At 43.3% G+C, this 19,119-nt stretch overlaps 1 protein-coding gene across 9 annotated transcripts; it reads right to left on the reverse strand.

The window, feature by feature from the left end:
* Nucleotides 1–3,169: 3,169 nt before the first annotated feature.
* NHLRC1 (NHL repeat containing E3 ubiquitin protein ligase 1) lies at nucleotides 3,170–18,005 on the reverse strand (the record flags this gene model as incomplete). 9 transcript variants are annotated; one of them, XM_082044260.1, is made up of 4 exons in its annotated part: nucleotides 7,155–9,568; nucleotides 14,153–14,312; nucleotides 16,287–16,403; nucleotides 17,093–18,005. In XM_082044260.1, the coding sequence occupies 3 exons, from the start codon at nucleotides 18,003–18,005 to the stop codon at nucleotides 14,305–14,307; spliced, it is 1,038 nt and encodes a 345-aa protein (XP_081900386.1). In that variant the 3' UTR covers nucleotides 7,155–9,568; nucleotides 14,153–14,304. The 9 variants fall into 9 exon arrangements, with proteins under 9 accessions (XP_081900379.1, XP_081900386.1, XP_081900384.1 ...); XM_082044258.1 differs by having other exon boundaries at nucleotides 16,272–16,403; XM_082044253.1 differs by lacking the exon at nucleotides 7,155–9,568 and adding an exon at nucleotides 3,170–4,361 and having other exon boundaries at nucleotides 16,287–18,005.
* Nucleotides 18,006–19,119: the final 1,114 nt, after the last annotated feature.

A 19,119-nucleotide genomic window follows, 5' to 3' on the forward strand; every position in this document is an offset into this window, starting at 1 on the left:
GCCCTGGCCCCAGCCTGTGCTTCACCTCCTTGGGACAAGGCTGCCTGCAAAGTGCTGGGGCCGCTCATGCCACACGGATTTTCCAGGCAGTGGCAGGCCACCACTGACAAGTGCCTGCCCAAACACCGCGGGACAGAGTTGTGTCCGTCTACTAGATGCGAGTTCAACGTCGGGGGAAAGCATTACAAACAGCAGTGCATTACCCCAGCAACCATGAACCCCAAGGATGGCTGAGCTCCCAGTGGGCAAGCCAGGAAAGATTTTTAGTTAAAACTGCAGTAGACTTATGATCTCAGGATAGCCTTCTTTTTGAAGTTTCTTGTTAAAACTTTGTTTTCTCCCTGGGAATGTTTCCTTAGCTTCAGTAAAATATCTTCCAAAGAATCTATTCTTATTGTTGATGCAGCTAACCAGTAGGAATCCCAGTGCAAAATAGTGATGCCTATAACGTTTTCTTGACAGAAAAAACAGGTTCAAACCCAAATGGGATTATTCTGTCTACTCTGGGGCTGAAGCACTGTAGGAAGATGGCCTAAACAACAAATGATGGATAGCTGCACTGAGAAAGAGCAGACCTTTCAAACAGGTGAAAACAACAGATGGAGCTTAGAAGATCAACCATCCCTCTGGCCGCCAACACACCAGACAGAAGAGCCCTGCAAAGCAACTGAGACAAATATCTCTGGAGGAGGACCAGCTGCCCCACACAGCCATGGCTTGCAGGAATGCTGAAAGGAAATGAAAGACGCACTTAGTGCAGTGAAACGTTACCATATAGAGCCGGGGATCTTGAGAACACTGGCAACAGAAGCTGGATCACATGGATTTCTTGCCTGTGGAAGAAGGCAAAAGGAATGAAGGTCGTTATGAAATGCATTGTAAGCATGTGGCTCAATGAGTAAAGAAAAGAATTATGTTGAAATGAGAAATCCTACTTATGACTGTAGACTCTAAGAACCCAGATCAAAGTAGGCACTGGCTCAAGATAAGGCATGAAGTCTGAAATGGCTGCACAGAACTTGGACATTATTGGAAAGAGAAGACAGCCAACAGATTCTTCACTATGAGGGTGGGGAGGCACTGGAACAGGCTGCCCAGATAAGCTGTGGACGCCCCATCCCTGGAAGTGTGCAAGGCCAGGTTGGATAGGGCTTCGAGCAATCTGGTCTAGTGGAAGGTGTCCCTGCCCACGTAAGAGGACTTGAAACCAGACAATGCTTGAAGTTCCTTCCAACCCAAACCATTCTGTGGTTCTGTGATTCTGTGGAAGAGAAAATATTCCATCTGGATTTTCCACCTCTTAGTGGAAAAACTGCATCATTGCAAGATCAAATAAAAGCAATTATACTAGCTGAAGAGAATCTAAAGGGAGTCTATGAGATTGACTGTGATTCTGCCTGTGGGAAGAGTCTTGAGAATAAATTTTCACTAATGTCTGGAACAGGCTTATGAATTATATTCTGCCATTTGCAGGTACAGAAAGACAGCTATGCAAAAGCATTTGAAAAGGGAGATGTGACCTAGTTTGTTCTAATACAAACCATAGCTGTTCTCTTCTTGTGAAATCATGCTTTTTCCTAGTGTTAGGTAATTGGGAAAAAGGATTTTTGCTCTCTCATTCACATCAATGTGCCCTGAAAAACAACTGCCAAGGTGCTGGTTTCTCCGAGTTTTTCTGTCCTCTTGAGGAAGGGTTTTTGGCAACATCTGTAGCATGACCTGACAAGATCTATTAGGCAGCACGCATGTAGCAGAATATAATTCCGTTCTCCCTTAAACCTTTGACATTATGGCAGAATAGGAAGGAAGTTACGTCATGGGACCCAATGAGATCATTAGGTAGCGCAAAGAGCAATCTGTGAAGGACCGTGAGAAGTGGGTGCAATTCAGGCCAATGAGATGTTTCTCTTCTGGCATTGTATTTCCCCACTGAACACAGCTACCATATGGAACCCTTTACATTTCTGCCTTTGCTACTGGTAACAACTGTGGATGAATGTCTCTCACCTGTCAGCATTTGTTAGTTTGATCAGTTTACATGCCCCAGGGGAACTGGCAAGAGATACTGATGGGTCGTTCACCCATCAGCATTATCTGCCAGCTATCCCAGACATGCTGATGGATGGATGGATGGATGGATGGATGGATGGATGGATGGATGGATGGATGTGAGATACCAGATGAGAAATGACAGCTTACTGCTTTGGCAATGAAAAAAGATGAGAGCCGGAGAAAGTGGAGACTGATGGCGGGTTAGGGGAACAGGTATGGGAACAACAGGGACAAAAACATTTGAAGCCATCCTTCCTTGATTTCCTTTTCCTGTCCTTGCTTTCCTCCAACCCCTATTTTGTTCTGGTTTTGCACCACTGCAGTCAAGAGGAATTTTGCAGCATTAACAGAGCCAGAATTGAATCTTTGTCTCTTGCTTTCCATCTGTTTAATTTTTGTTTCTTCTCTTTCAGCATTTCCACACATTTGTCCATTGTTCCGCAGTTGCATATTTGCTCTATGCAAAGAGCATAAAGAAAATATCGCTCCTTACTTTATTCTGGTGGGAAGTTCCAGCTGCTCCCTACCTTCCCAAGGCACAAGACAGATAATATGACTTGACATGAAGGCATGCCCATGTCTTCCCGTATATTCTGAGCAGGAGGCTCAATTGCTCTACTTCATGACATGGAAAAAGAGCAGCGATGCTGTGCACCCGGAGTCGATGCCTGAAGCCCTGCCAGTAGGGCAGAGTGTTCCACTGACCTCCTTTCTTCACTGAAGGGCAGGGACAAATATGCAAGAATATGCATCTTGTCAGCAGCGTCCCCAGCACATATCTTGCTGTGCCTGACTGGTGCATGCTGTCACTGACACGTCTAACTTCATCTCATGTCACAGGAGCTGAAGAGGAGGAGCTGGCAGCACAGAGAGCATAGGAGGCAGAGCAGTGTTTTTCTTTCAGTGTTGAAAGTGTCAAAAAGAAAGACAGTGTGTTTGATTTTACAGCACCCAAAATCCAAAAGATGCTTACAATGAAGGTTTTCAGTACCAAATTTAACCCAAGGCATGTAAGAGTGACCAAAATTAAGGGTTTTTTTTTGTGTTTCCAAATTTTTACTAAGCATTTTTTAAAATTAAAATTCACAGAGAAGACAAACCTTTATTTTCAACCCAAACACTATACAGCATCATCCATTCTGAAAAAAGAAGAGGTAAAACAAACAAACATTATATACTGAAACCAACAGACACTTTTAAGGTTAATAATCTAATGTATTACACTTTCATTAGGAAAAAGCATAGGAAGAAATCATAGCTCTAACAAAGTAATTGATTAACCTTCCACTGATGTTGGTGAAAAAGAAGAATTAATAATGATTTGGGGTTTTTTTAAACAGCATTTAGAAAGAGGCCTGGACATTCTAGGAGGGAGAAATATTCATATTGGAGGGGTGGGATAAAATACAACCTTATATCTGTGACAGGGCAGAAATGAGTGTCATGCTATGCACATGAACTTTTATTGTTCATTGACTAAACACAGACATTTAGCAAGCAGCTAGGGAAGAAAGTGCCTGCCCATAATTGTACACTGGGAACCAAATTTCTGTCTCCCACACATCACTAGGCTTTGCAAGTAACCTGACCAGACAGGTGTGTTGAATTCACAACAAAGTACATGAGGGCAGGATTTTACCCAGCGCTCTCAGCTAGGTTTTCAGGCCGCTTTTCTATTTCCTTTTTGCTCCAAATTCAAGCTGGACATTAGTCAGGCTGGATGTTTGCCACCTCTGTCTTACCAGAGATCTGTTTTGACTGTCTCTTAAGCTGTGCTGAAGGCATGAAAATCATCTTCTATGTCCAGCGTATTTATGGCAACACTCTGTGCCCAGAAAGGGGCCGTGGTGACAGATACTCTTCTGACACTCAGCAAGAAGTAATTTTAATTGCCAGTGTTAGGAATAAATGCAGAATATATGCACCTAAACATTATCCTGCCTGAGAGATGCTGCTCAAAGCTACATGAGATGGCTGACTGTTGCATATTTAGATTCCTGCGCAGTATATTGCTTTTAACAGGCCCTGCGGTTTAAACTTACCTCAGCTCTGAACAGAGTTGGCTTACAGGCTCTTCCAGTGCTGAATAGACTGACTTTGTTCTTACAGGCTAATTTACCGATGTTTTAAATGACCTGTTTGGCTTTACCTGGATGGGGTCCTAACCCCTGCTAGGACCCTATCTCTGCCTCCACACCCACCCTGGGTGTCTGAGAGAAGATCACACTCTGGGATGAGAGGTGAACAATTACAGCTAATGTCCTCGAGGCAGGTGCCGTTACATCTCCATCAAGCTGAAATGTTCCTTGCTGTAGGGGGAAAAATACAGAATCACAGAATCAATCATATCAATCATCTAGGTTGGAAAAAACCTTTGAGTCCAACCATAATATCAAATGCAATTTCACTGATCAGATCAGACATTTGATCCCTGCCTCTGATACAATATTGCAATAGTCTTTAAAACTCTTCATCCTAACATTCAGCCCAGTGGATGAGACTAAGCCATCTGTGGAAGGAGCTGCTCAATTTTAATTACTTTTAACGACATGACTGTTCACCTTTGCTCCACTCACTGAAGAACAAGGGGCAGGGAGCTCTCTTCCCCATCTCCTATCACTTATCAGGAAAAAATAGTTTCAAATTACTGTGGAAGCATTAATGGTCTTTGCTACCTACAAATGAAAAGTCATATTAATAGAAATAAATGAGCTTAGATGCAGACTAACACGCCTATAGACAAGAAACTGATGAGAAGCAAAAAAGGAGAAAAAAGTAGCAAGAATAATTCTTTATATTGCTCAGTTACAATTCCCTACACTCTGGAAGTCTGATTGAAGATTTTACTGAATCCAAAGTGAACCTCTCTGTCATCTCAGGAGGCATTTGCTTTATGGCAGGGAATTTAACATCCCTGCAATACTAAACTCAGACATGGGCAGTAGTTCTGTCCTCTGATAGCTAGCTGGGTGCTATGCAGCTCAAATTCCTTAGCTGTCAGGGAAATAATGGGTAGATGGGTTTGTTTACATTTTTGTTGCTATTGATGTTAATTATGTGTATGCCATCCCTTTTTCACCTCAGGAAACACCCCAGCCCCGACTCAAATACCTACCTAAATTTGCTTATACTAGGGAGAGCAGGGCTGTGGATATTCAGCCCAGATTCACAATCAAGTGATACCATAACAAAAACATATATAGTTGGGACTGTTATACTTGAATTATTTCCTGCAGTGAAAGAGGAGGTATGGGTGACATTTTAAAAAGCATTGTTGAGACTCCACCAGGAAAATTCAGTATAGTATTTAGGGAAGAGGAGTTCAAACTGGAACAGACCCACAAAAGGGTTACTAGGACTGGGGAGTGGTGAATATTATCAAACAACAGCAGACTAGAAAAGTTCGGTTTGTTTAGTCTGGCAAAATGAAGACTGAGGGGAGATTTGGCTGTTTATGCTTCCTTTCAGGCCAGTTAAAAGCATGGTGCTACTCAAGTTCAAGGAAAACACTAGCGCAAGAACAAATGGGCGTAAACTGTCTTTCATGTAGCCCTTTTATTCTGGGCTGCATTTAGGAGGACAGCTGCCAACAGGTCAAGGGAGGGGATTCTTCCTCTCTCCTCAGCACTGGTGAGGCCCCATCTGGAGTGCTGGGTTCAGTTCTGGGCTGCCCAGCAGAAGGCAGAGATGAATTTACAGGAGTGAGACCAGTGCAGGGCCACAAAGATGGTTAAAGGACTAGAGCATCTCTCCTATGAAGAAAGGCTGAGAGAGCTGAGGCTGTTCAGCCCAGAGAAGAGAAGAGAAGAGAAGAGAAGAGAAGAGAAGAGAAGAGAAGAGAAGAGAAGAGAAGAGAAGAGAAGAGAAGAGAAGAGAAGAGAAGAGAAGAGAAGAGAAGAGAAGAGAAGAGAAGAGAAGAGAAGAGAAGAGAAGAGAAGAGAAGAGAAGAGAAGAGAAGAGAAGAGAAGAGAAGAGAAGAGAAGAGAAGAGAAGGTTTGGGGGAGATCTTATCAATCTGTTTAAAAAACCTGAAGGGAGGGTCCAAAGAATCTGTAGCCAGGCTCCTTTTCAGTGGTGTCCACTGACAGGACCAGAGGTAACGGGTACAAATTGGAACACAGGAGGTTCTCTCTGAACTTCAGGAAATACTTTTTGACTGTGAGGGTGACTGAGCACTGGCACAGATTGCCCAGAGAGGTTGTGGACTCTCCCTCCTTGGAGATATTCAAAAGCCGTCAGGACATGGTCCTGGGCAGCCTGCTCTAAGTGGCCCAGCTTGAGCAGTGGGGTTGGACGAGGAGACCTCCAGATGTCCCTGCCAACCTCAGCTCTTCTGTGATTGTGTCTTGGAACACACTCAGGCTGGAAATAAGTTGACTTCTACCCCCAGAGGAATGAACAGTCTCCTTCACAGAAGACCAGAGGACTAAACCTAGCTAATTTTAAGAGTGAGCTTGATTGTATTAGAAGCCATGACAGCAGGGAACCTGTCCTGCTGACCCTACCAGACACAGGCTCCTATATAGTCTTTAAACATCATGGTGATAATAGTTTATGGTAGTGGCAAGGGAAGGAAAAGGAAAGAGTTTTGTACTGTTAAAAAAGTAAGAGCACAAGGTCCCAAAGGAATTGACATCACCTACCTCTGCTTAATATAACTATTGAGTTATGAAAAGGGATTGATGTTAAATTAGTAGAGATATATAATTTTTTTCCTTGTTTTTTCTTCTCTTTTCCTGATATATATTAGTAGAAATCAGGTGCTTCTCCTAAGAAACAACAAACTGCCACAGCTAGTTTGTAATGTTATTTACAATGTAAATCAGCAGGCAGGCCACAGTGAACTGAAGAAAAGGACAACCCTCCCATTATTTCCCCTACCCAGAAAGCTCTTGCCCCTCTTCATCTTTATGATAAGGAATGTCTGGTATGCGAGCGTCACTCCAGCACATCCCTGTGGCTCTCTTGTGACTTCAAGTCCCAAATTGAGACTAAGGGCACTTGTGAGCAGGAAAGCCAGCTCAGGAATGCTGTCCAGAGCATCACTAATTATTATGCATTTGCTAAGTGCAGGTGTGTGCCATACCACAGGTAGAAAAAGTGAGTCTGCAGCCTCCAAGTCTCTTCAGTCAGCAACTGGATGCTACACACAGTCTGTCTGACATACAGCAATGCTCAGACTCTGTTTTCAGAGGTGTGCTTTTTTTCTCAGTAGGGATGAATGGGAAAGCTGTAAATATAAAGAGGCTGGTTAGTGGCAGCAGCCTCTTGAAACACACGTGCAGCATTCTTAATAACCCTTTTGCACCCAGTCACAGTCCCCTTGTTGGTTTATTTTCTGCTTTCAGAGAGAAGCTGAACTTTGCTGGCTACCCTGTGTGAAACTTGGAACCTGGGCTCTGCCCTTGGGAGGACAAGAAGGGTGGGGAGGGAGGAGTGCATCTACCAAGCTTGCTTATTAAATAAGCTGAGCTAGTAACCACGCTGGCCAAGCCAAAATTTCTCCTTACGCAATTACTTTTTACTGATGCCTGCAAATATGTGCTCCAGCCAAACATGTGTTATCTTTCTAAAGCAGGAGTAATTACATTTATACAGTCCTAAAATTACATTTGGTCCTTTGAAGGCAACCGCCACGCTGATGTGGCCCCCGGTGAAAATGAGTTTGACACCTCTGGTCTAAAGTTTGTAGAAGAAAAGAAGCTCTTGCTTGAAATAGATTAGAAAGAAGAACAGTATGCACTGGGAGGTCAGGATATGAGGAAGATAAGTGAGGCAAACCCTTGAGAGAGAAGGTGGAATTGCATTTCTTAAATTGTATGGAAGTCGGCTCAGCACAGATCTTGGGTCTATCTGCTGTCTGTTGAAGTCAACAGGAAGATTCACATGAAGTTCAACAGGTTTCATCAGTTCCCGTGTAAGGTGGAAACAAGTGCTAAAGGTGCTAATTAAGCTGCATAACAAGACTTGAGATCTTTTATTTAGAAAACAAAACACCCAATCACTCCTCCTCCCAGTTCTCCCCAGCATGACGCAAACATACGAAATATAATCATCTCCTATCAACAACAAAAAAATTATCAGGAGCAGATCATACTCTCATTTTCAGATTGAAGACTGTCAAATAGTGCAACCACTGGGTGTCCCTTGTTGTCGTGTCACTTCAAATTTCATTGTCTTTGATTCAGGGCAAAAAGGCTTGCTCTTCGCAGGTGAAAACACTTAGAGGAACAGCCAGCCTGTGCAGGCTTCCAAGCTTCTTGTACTTTGTCTACACCAGCATGTGGTAGGAAACTCAGACCAGTAATAGGAGTCAGTGACTTCTGATGTAGTGTTTCCCACAGTCACTATTACAAATGGAGCTACAGGGGGGAACGGGGGTAGGAGGGTTCCTAAAACTGTTAGTCCACACACAGTTTATATTGTACAGTCCTTCACCCTTTTTCTCTGCTGTAATAAAGCTTGCAAACCTGTCTCCCAAACGCATTCCCTGAATGACTTAAGTCACTTCCCACCATTCATATTGTGATCTGAGGTTTCCTCCTTTTAATCTCACAGATTAAAAGATGAAAGATGAAAGGCTGTTTTAGAAAAGAAACACGGCAAAATAAAACACGGACAGAACCTCTAGGGGAATTAATCTTTCTTCTGAAATCAAAACAGTGTGAACACACAGATACACTACACAGTTTGACTGAACAACAGTTCTGGAATGGATTAAACAACCAACTGGGAAGAGTGGGTAAGGATTTTGAAAAAGGCACAAATAGGAACAACATAGTTGAATTTCGGAAATCAAAAATTTAGGCTTATTGTCAATAAAATTGATTTGAGATTCAAGTTTAACACAAGCAAAAGGCTAAAAGTCCCTCACTCAATACAGATGTTTTAAGAAAATTCATGGGTTTTATTTCTCCAGTGAGAGAGATAAAAGAAAAACAAGATTCACTTTTGCTTTCAAAGTATACTTTTTCTGAGATGCTGGGTTTGGTTTTTATCTCAGTAACACTGACACAGTGGAAATATGGGAAGAATAATATCAGCTGCATTTTAATGATAACACCATCCAAATATTGAACAGCTTTATGAATATCACAAAATAAATGATAAATAGACCCATAGTTCTAATCCTAGACCTGGGACAACTTCAGTGTCACTTGCCATACTAGGGAAAAAACAGTGCTCTTTCCACTTGGTCTTTAAAGGCCAGCATTCCTCCATCTGAAATCAAACAAAAAGTGGCTAGCTACCCTGCAACCTTAGAAATCTTTTCACATAATCTTCTTGGGACCTAAAACCTCCAATGTCATCTCTACTATAGTGAAAATGCTGTAACTTTCCTAACCTGCTGGCTAAGACAAGTAACCTCCTCCTCCTCAGGGTCTGCAAGAGCATTTCAGGTATAAGGTCTCCGCTGATGCCAGTCCAGAGTGAGTCTTGCTCCAGATTGCTGGTTACTGAAGCAACCGCGCATCCCAAAAGTGGGGTGTGGTACCGATCCACTTAGTCTGATGGACTGTTAGGAACCAGGCAAGTGTTCAGTATGTTATGAAGGAATAAATGAGACAAGCTACACCATTACATTAAGTTTGTTCCACAAAAGATTTCTGATGTTGAAAGTCATAATTAGGTATAATATATTCTAAACATCTACAGGGCTTTCAGCATGTAAAAAAAACAAAGCAGCATTCCCAGAAATTGTCATAATAAAGGCTGTTGCAAAGGCTCCTCCAGGGCAAACCTCTCCACTAGCCTGAATCTCCCTGACTTCAAGCCCAGTCCTGCAGCATTTATTTATGTGGACAATTCCATTTGCTGTACTCATGACTGCACAGATAAACTATTCATGACAGAGCAAGCCTCAACTCAAACAAGTCACTTTAAGGAATAATGAGAATAGAAAAAGACTAATACATATATTTGAAATACTTCTGGCTCCATAATATCATGCTGTAAGTTGAGAGGAAGCTGGTGCAGAACTCACTGAAGAGCCCTGTTTCCTACCTAATTAAGGACAACGACAAATAAAGGAGCCAGGCACATCCTTTTCATATGAAAATGATTATACATTTTTAATACTTAATCTGACTCTTTTTGAGAGATTTCTTATAAAGCATATCTCTAATGACTTTACATTTCTTCTCACATTAGCTCCTTAGTCTGCGACAGTAAAAGACACAATTGTTCTCTGTTTCTTACTTTCAATACAGGTCAGTAGTTACTGAATACTGATTTGATACTGGTTAAATTCCATAGCCCATATTATTCAGGAAATCATGCTGGGTGAGCATTAATACTTTCCTTCAGGTTTTATCATTTATCTATTTATATTTGGAACAAAGAACAGTAAATGAGTTACTTCCTGTGAAAATGTAGGTGTGATCATCATTCTTTCAAGATCATCTTCTTTGTATTAGCAGTTTCAAAAGCAAGCTTTCATAAAGGACATCTTATCTTTTTGCCTTTTTTTTTTTACACCTTCACAGTTTTCTCAAAATAAATTATTTCATTTTCCCAGCTATAATTTTCTCTCTCTAATACTATATCCTGCTTAAAATTGCCTAGCCTTTATTCATTATGAAGCATATAATTATATTTAGAGTATTTTAAACGGTTTACAGAATCTTCTGTCTAGCAAAATTTTGCTGATTTAAAAAACAACATATTCAATGAAAGCAGGATTTGTTCTCACCTCAACTCACTGCCCATATAGTGCTAACCTACAAACAAAGAACAAAAATTGCCTAAAGAGGGATCTTTAGAAAAATATTATATATGTATTTATTAAATTATAGGGAGCATACTTCCCTAAAATGCTTAGTTTGCTCCAAATCTTCATTTCCCAGAGATTTTTGATACAGATACAGAGCTGAAAGTGATAGCTCTCCTAAGGATTACCATCTGAAAAGTGCCAAATTGTGTCTGGGAAATCTGTTCAAATGTAGGTTATTCCCCTGCCAGAGGTCAATAATAATCAAGAGGCAATGGCCCTTATCATCTTGTCCATTTTCCAGGCTAAAATGCTTCATCTCCTAAGAATGCATGGGAGTGCTCTGTGGTCTGCATTGGTGGAGTTCGCCCCCTGCTTAAGCCACAGACACCTTTCATTTTTTTTTCCTCCTTTTCAGTGTCAATCTCTTCTCCTCCTTTCTATCCTCAACATGAAATAAACAACTTGATCACTGCCGTGAGGCTTCACAGCAGTACATCTCCTTCCAGAGCATTTCAAAACTCTGAAACCACGCACCTTCATGGAGCACACTGGAAGCAATTATCTAGGAATACACCGTGGTTTAGAAAAGTACTAATTTCCATGGTTTGTAGGACACACCAAAGGAATTAGTAACAACAAAGTCATAAGGAAAGTGTTAAAACTTATTCCAAAATCAGGAAGGCAACTCCCAGACAAGAGGATAATTAAACACAGACACTCCCTGCTTTATTAAGGCACCAACCATGTAATGGGAAGTCTGAGATCTAGTCTTAAGTCTGCCAAAGACTTCTCTTGATTGTCAACTCTCCTGCCTGCAGCTGCAGGGCCAGAACATTTATATTGTGTTTGTCTCAAACAGAGGCTGGAGCGCCAAGTTCAAAAATATCTGCAAATCTCTTGGAAAGCAGTGGTAAGAAAAAGGCGTAAGTGCGCTGCATTGTCTGAGAATCTCTCCAGTGTTACACAGCTTTGAAGCCGTCCAGGAGAATCAGACAGGTCATACTACAGAAGCACTCTAGAGAAAGCCTGTATGGTTAGGTAACAAAATCAAACATAAACATGTTATTATTAGCACATTTAGTTGAGATAATGAAGTTGGAAATGTAATGTGGAATGAAGGCACGGTCAATGCCCACTTCAAGGAAGACAGAACTGGTAAATATTCCTCCCCGCTGGACTGATGTATGACCCGCAGCACCACATGGCAAAAGGAAAAATGCTGGATGCCTCTTGGGTTTAATGCATTTCAAGTTTAAAGATTTCCATGTTCTGCACATTTGGGATTTTTATATGCAGGTAATGATAATTCCCCATCACATTCAGTAGCAGAAAGAGTTTGCTGAAGAGGAATCAAATAGACAGACAGTTCATGTTCTCAGCTCATCTCCAGTGGGGCTGAGCCAACCTTCTGCCTGGCGATGGCTGAGCATTGCATGGACAGGCAGACCAATACTGTATTTCAGGTCTGCCTGGCCTGTTCCTCTTTCCAGTCAGTGACTGCATATGTGATGTGATTAATTTTGAAATCTTTCGGCAATTTTGAACTCTGTACGTGCTTATTTCCAATGGTAATCCCTACTTTGTTTCCAGACCCTCGTTTGTGCCTTCCTGCTGGCTCTGCAGCCTTCCCATCAAGTTAAACAAAGTAGACAAGATTGGGAAAAAGCCCCCATATTGCTGGGGGCTACACATTCCACCTGGAAGATCCTCTGTTCAGATGGAAGCACTTTTGGACACAGCTAGCCAAACCAAGAGAGCCTGCTGTATCAGATGAGCCAGCGACTGAAACAGCAATTGCTGGGGCTGGGGATGGACAGGGCTGATCAAGAAATGGCATGACAGGTCTGACAAGAAGGTTACAAAAGGCATTTCCCACCAGAATTTTCTAGACTAGGACAGTGGATTCTATATAGAGGCTTCTGGTGTATTTGCAGGGGAACTGAAGGTAGCAAGGGGAGAAAATACTACTATCAGTGAATGTAAACTGTCTCCACTGAGGATAGGCCTTGGGCACTTGCTGCTTTCCAAAGAATCTGTCACTTCTCCCGAGATGTCTGAATGAAGTGTGAGGTCTAGAACTCATTTTGCCAAATCTGTACATTTTTGCTTTAGTTATATTATAGTCCTGTGGAGGTAGGCTGTGTCTCAGAGGTGACTTGTAAACTATAAGGAAGGGTCTCCTAGAAGAGTCAGGAAAAAAACTCAGACATCGGAGAGAAAGAAATGAAGGCAAATTCCTCCTGTGCAGGGTGCAACAGTACCATGACCCATTTAGGGAGAAAGCTTCTTATTTACCTCTGTAAACCTTTCCAGAAAGGAAAGGTTGCCTGTATTCAAGGTAATAATTTTGATAGACCCTGCTGTATAAAACTCTCGGTGTTCTGGGGGCTGGACATTACAGGAGGTTCCCTCTTCACCTGAAATCAGTCCATGTTAAAAAAAATGCTATGATGGTGTTATGTGTGTGCTTTGTAAAAATATAAACATCAAACTGACATGCACAGCAATGTGGCTGGAGGGAATAGACAGATGGTCAAAAGGACAACAGCCAAAATCTAGTAATTTTTACCTTTTTTCTCCCTGTATTTCTTTATTCTTTTTATTCACCAATGTGAAAAATTGATCATATTATTTATCTAAAATTCTTGTGTTCACAAGCAAAACAAAAGAATACATACGTGATGGGACACAATTTCAATACACATTTCTGAAACTCCCCTGCTTCCCATATTCCTAAACACTGTAAACATACCCTGGTATATTTATATGCTAGGATAGTAACCAGAGATCAGTGTTTAAAAATAAACCAAATATGAATTACAGTGTGTGTGTGCAAAACAGACATAAAGTAGGGGCTGAAGAGATTACATTAGGGAAATATTGTCCATTATATTTGTTTGGGTTAAATCCAAGTTGTTAAAGCATGAGGTGCAGAGGGTTATGCAAAGTTTAGTTTAGGTTCTTTTTTCTAAATAAATGCAATGGTAATTATCACTGAAGTGACTAGTCCCAAGTTACATTCTAGATGAAATTGCCAGCACTTTTTTCCAAGGGTTAGCACGCAACTAGCTGTCCTCATTTTGAGTACCCCCAAACGCCAAAAACGTCACCTACCTAATGATACCTCTTCAAGTATGGGCCCTTCATCCTTTGCCATCCCACTCTCAGAACCCAAGGTTTTGTTCTGTTGAGATCTATGACTAAATTGCAAGATTTGCAGATGAACAGATGCAGTATGTGTCTCGTGGGCCTTTGAAAAGCAGATGGTATTAAGGTATCACCCTGAAGGCAACAGATAACTACAGTAGCTATAGGGGAAATGTGCATATATGCATAAAGGAAGAGGCAAGAATAAGCAAAAACGTCAAAAGCTTTTTAGTTTGTTACCTGCATATTGGTGGATCTCTCTCCCATTATCTCTTAAATTCTCCTGTGTGACCCAATAAGGGTTTCAGGTTTACTGCTGCATTTTCCCTTATATGCTGAAGAACTCAGAATTTTTAATACATGGTTTATACAGTTCTTTAAGGCTTCTCAATTTAGGCACCTGCATCAAATGAATTAAGACAATGCAATGATTTCTTTGATGCACCAACCTTTATAGCAAAAGGAAAACAGCTATATCATTCATAGAAAAAGTCTACATTTGCCTTCAGTTAGTCAGTAAAGCAGAGACTGCAGGAGATAGCACAAAGCAAACTAGGTAGAATAAAGGCACAAAGTTTATTTTGCTTACAAACCCAAACATCAAGTGATTTCTAGTCATATACCACAGGAGAGACAGGAGCAGAATGGGCAACAATGGGAGTTTTTGTGGATTTTAAAACAGCATGAGTCATGTATTTAAAAATCAGCATTTCAGCAGCTGGAAAGTTGCCTACATGGCAGCAGGGGCTAGGAAATTTGCCCATCCATGAGCTCAGTAGGAAAAACAAGCTCCTGGTGCATACAAAGATTTGAGGAGATGAAAGCTCACAGCTCAGAGGAAAGGTCCAGGTCCCACAAGTGTCATTGTGATAAACTATTAATTATGTATCAATCCAGTATCCACGGTATTGCACGTGTTTTGAAACACAACAGTTCCCCAAAGGAAGTGTTATCTAATTGTTTTTATATCCCTACAGACCAATGCCTCCTTTGCATCTGGAGGAGAGTATATAATCCAGGGGGCTGCTTCTCTGAGTAAATTTCCTCCTCGACCCCTCAAGAGGGCTCTTGCTCAGGGCCATACACCTCCTACTGCAGAATAGCCACGGGGTATTTCTGGTACCACCAAAGGCACTTACTGTGTGGCCTGGCAGAAGAGAAGGCTGGAAAAGACCAAATGTGCAGGTCCATATGGTTTTTGATAGTAACAAATGACCTTACAACAACTTTAGCAGGATATCTCCAAATAAAAAAAGAAACCATCTGTAGGGCAACTGCAATAGAGTTACTGGATTGTAACAGAGAAACCCATGATAAAAAGATATGAGGAGTTTTCACTAAATTATTCAATATAGGAGTAAGCAAATCAGACTTTATTGGCAGGTCACTGCTCAATTAACCTTTACAAATAGCTGCATTTAATAGATTTGTTTTGTTTATATAAATGTTAGCATAAGACAGATTAAAACATCATCTGAATTAGAGGGCTAAACTGCTCCAGTTTACAGTAAGTATTTACTGGCGCAGCAGTACGTGCAGCTATTAAATGCCCTAAAATCAGACCAAAAGCCAGATTAAAAAATTACTGACAGAAAGATTGCCTGTGAATTTCAAATATTCATTATTTCAGGTCTAAATGAAAGAAATTACCTCAAAAGTTTTATGTCATTTTAACCTACTCATCTCCAGAGAGCATTTGCACCTAATTTCCTTTTAATGCTGAACCTCCTAAGTAATCACTTAAGGAGCAGGTAATAGCCTAAAAATGCAGCAGTGACTTCTAGTGGAGGTGCTTAAATCCTTCTCAAAATTATTCAGATATACCTTAATTTCCACAGTCCAATAAGGCAACAGAACTCATGTCCACAGTGAAACTATTTCCAAGGAAATACAAACTGGAGTAAACCTGCTGTGTATTCACAACCAACAAAACCTCATTTGGAAGCTAGGAAAAAATGAACCTTATGTCCCCCTTTCTCTACTACTCACCAACATTGCAATTTTCAGTTAAATGTTGGATTTTGAGGCTCAAAAGTACCATATTAATGACTAAATGGAGAAGGGCAGTACTGGAAACCTCCCAAGCACAGCTGCCTTAGAAGCACAGCCAACTCCATTTTATATTTGCAGAAGTATTTGTGGTCTGAACAGAAACACTTCAGGGCTTTTAGGGAAAGCTGCCCACGCGCTAACCACACACCAGGTTATCTCTAGATGAAAACACAGACTTGTGCATTATAAAGACCAAGAGCTCCAGCATAACTCTAATAAAGGTGGGAATAAACTAGTACAGAGAAGAGCGTTCCCAGAAGTGCATTTCCCCAGTATGGAAAAAAATAGGCTCTGAGCACCGACTCACTTCACATTAACTCACTAAGCAGTGGTAGCTCCTCCATTGCAATGATCTTAGCTGGACGCGGGCGACCTTGAACTGAAGCTTCTGTTTCTCCTATGGTTTTGTCAAGCCAGCCTCCTTTCTCGTGCAGAAATCCTGGAAACAAAAACCACTCTGTCACTCTAATAAGCGTATCTATGCTTAATGAACAATAATGAAAACCATGTGCTGGGAAAGGTAAACAAACAATGCATCACTTCCTCACCCAGGTGCCAGTCTTTGATTACTCCATTCCAAATGTCATTGTTATTACTCATCAAAAAGTACCAAAAACATTTGGTTATCAAGGAATGAAATAGTTTCAAAATGCCAAATTAACTGCTGGCTACAGCCTGCAACTGCCAGGTCTTTTCTTGCGTATAGGCAAGAGACTCAATGTAAGTTTCGCAGTAAGCACAGCGTGTTGGCCAAAGACAGCAATTTCACTTAAAGCCCAGAAAACGCCTCCTCTCTAGACACCTACCAACACCAGAACTTTGCTTGCTTTATAGCCAAAAGCAGCTTGTACCCATAGCAGTGAGCACCTAAACCTGTTCACGTGGAGCTATATATTTTTATTGAATGATCACCGCTGTCTAAAACGACGAGGGAATTGTTTGCCATATAAGTCAGTCCTACAGGATATGAAAGCCCGTGACTAATTAGAGGATTAAATATGGGAAACTCCTCAGGTTTCCCTAAGCATATTACAGCCTGGCTACAGACATCTGTTACTATAACACGACCCTCTTTGTCAAAGGCCACAGCTGTAGTATATATTTTGGAGGGGGAAACGAGGTTCAGACCGAAGCTGTCCATCTGGCCAACAAGATCCATCTCTGCACTGAATATCTTCACTCGGGTGCTGCTGCTGTTCGGTCCTTGAGCTTTCAGGTGCTCTATCACCGCGACAGCACCCAAGGTCTGGGAGACTGCAACCGCTCTGGGGCTGGTGAGCCGAGACTGGATCATCTGACACTTCTTCAATTTCCCATTCTTGAAGTCGGCCGCCAGGCGATACAGGGCTCCTGCCTCCGAGTCGGTCAGGATCACTTCGCCCTCGGGGGTGGCATCCAAACCCCAAGGCAAACAGAAACCTTCCCGGACAGCCAGGACCCCCCTTCCATCAAAATCAAAGGCCTTCACTGCACGGTCCCCACCATCGGTGACCACCACGTGCCCGTCCGATGTCACCGTCACATCAAGCGGGTACTTGATGTCGTTGCCCGCGTCCCCCCGTTCCCCGAACCGCTGCAGGCAGGTTCCGCTCGGCCCAAAGACGTGGATCCTCTTCTTGCCGTCGTGTGCCACCACCAGGCGTCCCGACCTCCGGCAGGCGACCACCCCGGTGGGGTTGACCAGCGACCCCCAGCCTCCCAGCGACAGCCGGAGCCCCAGGCCCGCGGGGCCCGGCCCGGCCGCCTCTCCGCCGCCGCTCCTCCCCAAGGCCGAGGGGACGCTGTCGCCGGCGGGGCCCAGGACCTCCAGCAGCTGCAGCAGCGGGAGGCAGTCGCTGGTCTCGGCGGAGCCGCAGGCCCGCCGGCAGAAGGGACACTCCACCCGCCGGCGCTCGGGGCCGCTCAGAGCGCCCACGCAGCCCCGGCAGAGGACGTGCCCGCAGGGCAGGTTCCGCGGCCGCCGCTCCCCGCCGGGGCCGTAGCGCTCGAAGCACACCCGGCACTCCAGCAGGCTCAGCTCCGCCTCGTCCTCCGCCGCCATCCCCGCCGCGGCGAGGCGGGGCCGGCGCTGGCCGAGGCGGCCCGGGGGCGGAGCGGCGCAGCCGGCGGGCCGCCCTCCCCGGTTCTTTCGAAAATTGCAGCTTGCGCTGGCCCGCTGGCTGCATGCTTGCTTCTGCCAGCCTGGCCTGCGACACTCGGAAAAACCCCACGGCTTCTACTCTTCACAGAATCACAGAATGGTTGGGGTTGGAAGGGACCTCTGGAGATCATCTAGTCCAACCCACCTGCTAAAGCAGGTTCACCCAGAGCAGATCACACAGGAATGTGTCCAGGCGGGTTCTGAATGTCTCCAGAGAAGGAAACTCCATAATGATTCTGGGCAGCCTGTTTCAGTTCTCTGGCACCCTTAGAGTAAAGAAGTTTCTCCTCATATTCAGATGGAACCTTCTATGCCCTATGCCTTCAGTCTGTGCCCATTGCCCCTCATCCTATTGTTGGGCACCACTAAAAAGAGTCCATCCTCTTGACACCCACCCTTGAGATATTTATCAGCATCTTCTTCTAGTCTTGGTGAATGATAATACACTACATTGCAAATGTATCCTTCCAGCATTTTTTAAAAGGAGCTGCCAAGGGGACAAAGCCAGGTTAAGAAAGGGTTTTGAGAGCCCCAAATTTTGTAATTGTTAAAAATTGTGGTAGTATCAAGCAAGTTCACTGATGATACAAAACTGGGACAAGTGGTTGATACACCAGAAGACTGTGCTGCCATTCAGCGAGACCTGGACAGGCTGGAGGACTGGGCAGAGAAGAACCTGATGAAGTTCAACAAGGACAAGTGTAGGGTCCTGCACTTGGGGAGGAATAACCCCAGGCACCAGTACAGGTTAGGGGTGGACCTGCTGGAAAGAAGCACTACAGAGAAGGACCTGGGAGTCCTGATCAAGTTGACCATGAGCCAGCACTGTGCCCTCGTGGCCAAGAAGGCCAACGGTATCCTGGGATGCATTAAGAAGAGTGTGACCAGCAGGTCAGGGGAGGTGATTCTCCCCCTCTACTCTGCCCTGGTGAGGCCGCATCTGGAGCACTCTGTCTAGTTCTGGGCTGCCCAGTTTAAGAAGGACAAGGAATTACTGGAGGGAGTCCAGCAGAGG

The sequence above is a fragment of the Streptopelia decaocto genome (genome assembly GCF_964273445.1).
Source record: "Streptopelia decaocto genome assembly, chromosome: 2".
NCBI classification, from domain to species: domain Eukaryota; kingdom Metazoa; phylum Chordata; class Aves; order Columbiformes; family Columbidae; genus Streptopelia; species Streptopelia decaocto.